The sequence below is a fragment of the Pimephales promelas genome, chromosome 3, assembly GCF_988280905.1.
Source record: "Pimephales promelas chromosome 3, fPimPro1.hap1.1, whole genome shotgun sequence".
Taxonomy (NCBI): domain Eukaryota; kingdom Metazoa; phylum Chordata; class Actinopteri; order Cypriniformes; family Leuciscidae; genus Pimephales; species Pimephales promelas.
The window spans coordinates 3,364,587-3,371,732 of record NC_142771.1 but is presented as its reverse complement, the minus strand read 5'-3'; the positions used below and the strand labels follow the sequence as shown (position 1 = coordinate 3,371,732).

At 35.4% G+C, this 7,146-nt stretch overlaps 1 protein-coding gene across 5 annotated transcripts in view; it reads right to left on the bottom strand.

The window, feature by feature from the left end:
- Nucleotides 1-9: 9 nt before the first annotated feature.
- LOC120486165 (uncharacterized) overlaps nt 10-7,146 on the bottom strand; it is a 67,366-nt gene continuing 60,229 nt past the window's right edge. For all 5 annotated transcript variants that reach the window (XM_089129088.1, XM_089129089.1, XM_089129087.1 and 2 more), the window contains one exon: nt 10-74. In XM_089129088.1, coding sequence (XP_088985214.1) covers nt 59-74 — 16 coding nt within the window. In that variant the 3' untranslated portion in view covers nt 10-58. The remainder of the gene's footprint in view (nt 75-7,146) is intronic.

Here is a 7,146-nt window from a genome sequence, read left to right as displayed (position 1 = left end):
TGATGATAAATTACAGTGGGAGGAGCTTCACTGATGATGAAATACAGTGGGTGGAGCTTCAATGATGATGTAATCTGCCAACATTTCAAAGTTATTGAGTTTATTTTTATGCTCATGGACAACAAATTAAAATAATGTAAATTCTTCCAAATATAATTAATGATAAGAAAAAAAGTTGAAAGCATAAAAAGAAATAAACATAGGCTACATTATAGTGACCAACAAATTCTCACAGTCTGTTTACACTAATGCCATGAGTTAAGTGTCAATTTACAGGAGATCTGAAGACATCAGCATAATAAAAGAGGAGAAAACAGGAACTATTGTCATGAAATAAAGAGTGTTTTCAGCAGATCTGTTAATATTGATGATCCTCAGACTATCAACACTCATTCAACAAGCCATTCAGGATCATCAGCAGATCATCTCACTTTATTCTGAGTGTTTGCTGTTAGAAACACATTATTTGAGCCATGATACATGATAAAAGCCTGTAAATCCGCTAAAGTATATTGAAAGACGTTACTGTTTTTCACAATATAGGCCTTAACATGGATAAATCATCAATAACAAAATATGTCAATAACCTATCTTTACGAACCTCTATAGACAAATATCTACAACACCATAATATGTGAATCTACATATAGTTGGACTTTATAATTACTATTAATTGCAATAAACAGAAGGGTCAAAAATATTCACATTCATTACTCAAGTAAAAGTATAGATACATTAGGTTGTAAGAAATTCTTAACCAAGAGAAGTATAGATTTCTAAAGGCCAAATAATGACTATAATGTTATAATAAAATGTTAGTAGAAAATGTGGGATGCACTAGGCTACCTGTTTCAGTTTCTTTGAAGGGATATTTTGACCCTATAATGTAGAGTTGCAAACACAAACACACACGCTTTCTCTCTCTATTTAACACATACTCTTCTCCTCTTCTCTCTCCGTCTCTCTCTCACACACACTCTCTCTCTATCTCACACTCTTTTCTCTCTCTCTCTCTCTCTCTCTCTCTCTCTCTCTCTCTCTCTCTCTCTCTCTCTCTCTCTCTCTCTCTCACACACACACACTAACGATTATCTTTGCCACTTATCCCGCGATTGTCATACAGTATTGTAAAAACGGCTGTCCCCAAATCAATATTTGACGCGATTTAACCCGTATTCTTGGGCAGAAAACTGTTGATTTCTCCGTCGCTTACCTCGTTTCTAGGTTTCCCTCAGAGGAGTTTTGCCGCTTTGCACAACCGAATGTAACTTCTTCTTCTTATTATTTGTTTTTACCGGCGGTTGGCAACCAGCTTTTGGTGCATTACCGCCACCTTCTGCTTCGGAGTGTGAATCAGACATTAGGCTTACAATCTAATTTCCACATTTAAAAAAAAAAGAAAAAAAAATACCACCATATTACTCGTATTCACTAATTTCCCTTCACACTTTTCCTATATCCCTATTTATCCTCATATCCGATCATACAAACCTGTTTTCCTTAAAAAAGTTAACAATATCCTAACCTGTGCTCTATCACCTATATTCAACACTCCTTTTAATGTTAACTCTTGTTCCCCTAATTCTCTCAATTTATTCCTCATTATAACTCTCTGTGACTCATACCTCCTACATCTTATTATTATATGCTCCACTGACTCTACTTCCTGACACCACTCGCACAAGCCTGTTTCATGTTTTCCTATCAATTTCAGTGATTTGTTTAACCCCTTCAGACCTGAATTATGTTTTAAGTTTCTGAAAAATATAAAAGTACATTTTCCCAGCTCATGAGGCTTCTATAAATGAAAACAAATGAAAAAAAAAAATTTATATAATGGCTTTCATTGTGATTTTTTTTGTCCATTCCAATGGACATCAGGTCAAAACAGGTGTACTTCCCAAAAATGTACCAACATAAAATAAATTAATAAACATAAAATTTGTTGGTCTATACTTTAAGCTTTTTCTCAAGGTCAAAGAAATTCCAGCAGTATACCATTTCAACTATAATTTTGAGGTTTTTGTTGTACAGATTGCACATTGTTTGTAACAAACTAAATATCTTCCAATCAATCAATCTGGTCATATTGGAGTCATTTTCTGTGTGCATCTTTCTTTTTTTAGATCAAAAACTTGAACATTATAACATTACAACTTTAATCGTAAGTTTTTTCCTTTATATATTGCACATATGTTTATTCATAACAAAATAAACCTAGGAATCAATCAATGCATTCATGTTAGAGTCATTTCCGTTGTGCATCCTGTGTTTTCTTGTATTTTTACAGTACTGGCAGGACGGTTGCCAGCAAGTCACTGTATTTCTATTTCCAGTAACTAGTGTAATTCACTTTACAGTGCACAAGATCAGTAATGCAAACTGCAAAATAGTACTTTACTGTATTTTTACTGTATTTCGTAATTGCGCAATTTGATTACTTCCGTAATCAATTATACGGCATTGTACTGTAATATATATTGATACATTACTGCTAAATATTATTGTAATTTTCAAAATAGTTACTAATAATGATAATTTTATATTATAATAATATCATATAGTTATTTGGAAAATATATAGGAAAACAAAATACTATTGAAGTCAATGGCTACTGTCAGCTGTTTTGTTTCCGACATTCTTTAAAATACCTATTTTGTGTTCAGCAGAATAAAAACGGTATGAAACTCATACAGGTTTGGAACAACATGAGGGTGAGTAAGTGATGACAAATATAATTTGTGGGTGAACTATACCTTTAAAGGGATAGTTCACCAAAAAATTTAAATTACCCCATGATTTAATCACCCTGGCCTCCAGCTATAGGTGTATATGACATTCTTCTCTCAGATGAAAACAATCACAGTTATATTAAACAATGTTCTGACCCTTCCAAGCTTTATATTGGCTGTAAATGGTTGTTTCTGTTTTGAAAGTCCATAAAAGTGCATCTATCCATGATACAAGTGCATCTATCCTTCATAAAAGTGCATCTATCCATGATAAAAACGCATCTATGCATCATAAAAGTGCATCTATCTATAAAAAATATATATTAATATAAAATATTACAAATATTCATATTTAAGTTGTGCTTTAGATTTAAGTTAAATCCGTATGTTCTTTTGGCCAGAAGTTATTTTACTATATAAAGTTTTAAATATGGATATTTTTCTTACATCTTCATCTTCCTCATCACTCCACATAAAGTCAACATCTGAGATATTTTCATCAGCTATATGTTCAAGCACTTCAGAACTGAATATTCTGCACATGAAAAAAATTCAAAAATGTATCAGTACTGTGATATTATTTTTTTTTATAAAAGAAATTTCAATCAGCATTACTGAAAATGTGACTTCAGTAACAGGCTTTCAAACCTACTGTCCATTCTAATGGACAGACACATTTAAAAAAATCCTGATTTAAAATGTGCAATTCTACAGTCGATTTTTAACTTTAATTAATAAGTTCAATCTTTCTATTTTACATACAAACCATGAAATACTGGAAAAAATATATACAAAATGTAAATATAACTTAGAAAATGTTGCTTGCTTCTGTGTTTGGAGTGAAGTGCTGACATGCTTCTCTTCAATGTAGTGTTTTTTATATATAATTACCACATGCAGAGCTTTTCTGGCATTTGATTGGATGACAAACGTCCAATCTCATGGACTGCAGGCTTTAAACTAGGTGAAAAGCTCCAGATGTTAAAAAAAGGGGGCTGACATGTGATGTCCATTGTAATGGACACAGGGTCTGAATGGGTTAAAGCACTATGGCCCAACCTTAACCTTGTCATTACAGTTTCCTCTCTTCTGTGCCCACCACCTAATCTAGTTATTTTTACACTCTTTTGAATTTGATATAAATGCCTTCCTTTCTCCTCTCTGTCCCATCTTTCTTGCCACATTTGGTTAGATTTTTCCCAGACAATACTTTTAACCTCTGCTCTACTTATTTTAATATGCATTTCTATATTTTCCTTCTTTAATGCCCTTTTCGCCAATTCATCCACCAGCTCATTCCCTTTCACCCCTACATGTGCTGGAACCCACATAAATTGTACCTGTCCTCCTTGATTTTTTATCCTTGTCACTGACTGAAGGACTTCATACAATATATCCTGACGGCTCCCAGAATGAAAAGATCTTAAGCTCATTAGTACTGAGGATGAATCGGAGCATATCAGCACCTTTTCTTGCCTTGTTATTTCCACCCACCTTACCGCAACTAACACTGCCACCATTTCCACTGTATATACTCCCAAAAAATCTGATGTTCTTTTATTAATTCCTATTCCTTTTGCAGGTATTGCCACCCCATATCCTGTCACTCCTGTCTCAGGTTTCTTAGAACCATCTGTATATATATGTATGAAGTATTATATTCTTTATTTAATTGGTAATTAAATGCTCCAACCATATCTATTTGACCTTTTTCTTTCCTTTTTAGCTCTAACAAATACCAGTCAATATCTGGTCATACAAGTACCCATGGAGCCACCGTCGAAAATACAACTGCAGGGCTTTACATACTCCAAATTCTTTTGCTACCTCATTACCTACTCGACTTAAATTATCTCCATTAAATCTTGTATTCTCCCACGTCTCCTGCAATACTACCTTAGTAGGGTGGAAATCATTATGTCCCTGCAAATTGGCCCAATAGTTTGTCATCAGCTGCCTCCTTCTTAATGCTAACGGCATTTCTCCCATTTCTACTTGAAGTGCAGGTATCGGTGAAGTTTTAAAAGCACCACTACACACTCTTAATGCCTGTGCCTGAATCATGTCTAGCTTCTGTAGTTGAGTTTTAGCTGCTGACCCATAAGCTACACTTCCATAATCCAACACAGATCTTATCAATGCCACATATATTGCTTTTAATGCAGAGCAACTTGCTCCCCATTCCCTGCCTGTCAAACATCTCATCACGTTAATAACTTTTTTACATTTTCCTTCTATTTTCTTTATGTGATCTGCCCATGATAACCGAGAATCGAAGTTCCTTCCAACCCTTTCTAATTCTTTCCCATACATATTTAACTTCAACCCTTCCTTAATTTGTTTCCTGGTGACAAAGACTGTTTGTGTTTTTTCTACTGATAACTTAAACCCCCAATCATATCCCCACTCCACCACCTCATCAATTGCTCCTTGTACTTTACTAATTGCATACTCCATATTCCTTCCCCTTTTCCACAAAGCCCCATCATCCGCAAACAGTGACCTCCCTATATCCATTGGCACCTTTGTGAAGACATCATTGATCATAATGATAAAAAGTAGTGGGCTTATCACACTGCCTTGAGGCGTTCCATTGTCCACTTCGTACTGACTTGACATGTCTGACCCTATTCTTACTTCTATTTTTCTTCCAAACAAAATTTTTTTTATCCAGTTAAAGACTCCAACCCCCACCAAATGCAACTTTATTAACAACCCTTCCTTCCACATCATGTCATACGCTTTTTCTATATCGAAAAACACTGTGATGACTGATTCTTTATTTGCCTGAGCCTTTCTTATTTCATTTTCTAGTCTAATCACCGAATCCATGGTACTCCTTCCTTTCCTAAAACCACTTTGATAATTTGCCAGTTTTCCATTTTTTTCTAACATATACGATAACCTTTCTGTTATCATCCTCTCCATAATTTTGCACACATTTGATGTTAATGCTATTGGTCTGTAACTACTGGGTTTAGAAGGATCTTTGCCAGGTTTCCTTATTGGAACGACTACTGCCTCTTTCCATGCTACTGGTAATCTACCCTCCTCCCACACTCTGTTATAAAAGTGCAACAACTTTAAGAGCGCTCCTTCCCCTAGATGTTTTAGCATCACATAGCATATCTGACCTTTCCCTGGAGATGTCGGTTTAGCTCTGTTTATTGCTCTCGTCAACTCAGCCATATTAAAAGGTTCATCAATTTTATCCCCAACTTTATCCCTCCATTTTAACACATCTGGATGCCGACTCATTGTTCTTTCCCTTCTCATTTTGCATATTTCTGATAGGTTGCTTGAACTGTGAATTTTTACAAATGCTTTTACAATCATCTCTGCCTTATCCTTATTAGAGATTGCTGTTCCTTCCTCAGTAGTTAAAACTGGAATATCCCATTCCCTCCTTATTCCTCCCATCCTTTTTATCATTCCCCAAACCTCTCCCACAGGTGTTGTTCTTCCTATTTCATTGCAGAACTCCTTCCAACTCGCCCTTTTAGCTTGACGTAGTGTTCTTCTCACAATAGCCTGTGCTTTTTTATACTGAATTAAATGCTGCAAGTTATGGGTGTTTTTAACTCGCTTAAACGCTTTATTCCTGTTTTTTACAGCCTGACGACACTCTTCTGTCCACCATGGTACCAGTTTTTTATTCCTCATTTGTTTACTCTTGGGAATAGATCCACCTGCTGCCATTATAATTGCTGATGTTATTTGTTTGTTTATTTCATCTATATTCCCTGAAGTGTCTATCTTTGATATTGATTCCTCACTTAATTGCTGAAATTTTTCCCAATCTGCTCTTCTAAAACCCCATTTTGGCACTCCTCCACCTGGTCTTACTTCCATGCGCTCTCCCACTGAGCATGTTACTGGGTAGTGATCACTGCCCACTGTTGAATCATTCCAAACACGCCAGTTACTTATTCCAGCCAAAGCATTAGACACTAATGTAATATCTAATGCTGACTCATTTCCTGTTGTTATGTTTATTCTTGTTCCTCTTCCGTCATTCATACACACTAACTCCTTATCATCCATCAAATCTTCTATCACCCTTCCATTTGCATCTGTATGCGAACCCCCGCAAATTTTACTATGGGCATTAAAATCTGCACACCATATTACTTTTTGTCTATTATTTCCTTGTATCCTTGACAACTGATCTACTTCCAACCTCTTACAAGGATTATAGTAGTTTATTATAACCACTTCCTCTCCTCTTTCCCACAATGCTACCACTATGTATTCTAGATCCTTTCCCTATTCTAGAACCCTATACGGAATATTTTGTTTAATAAATGTAGCACATCCTCCTCCTCCTCCCCGTCCTCCATTATCTCTGTCATTTCTTATCCCTATATACCCATGAATCACATACTCTAAATTTGGCTTTAACCAAGTCTCCTGG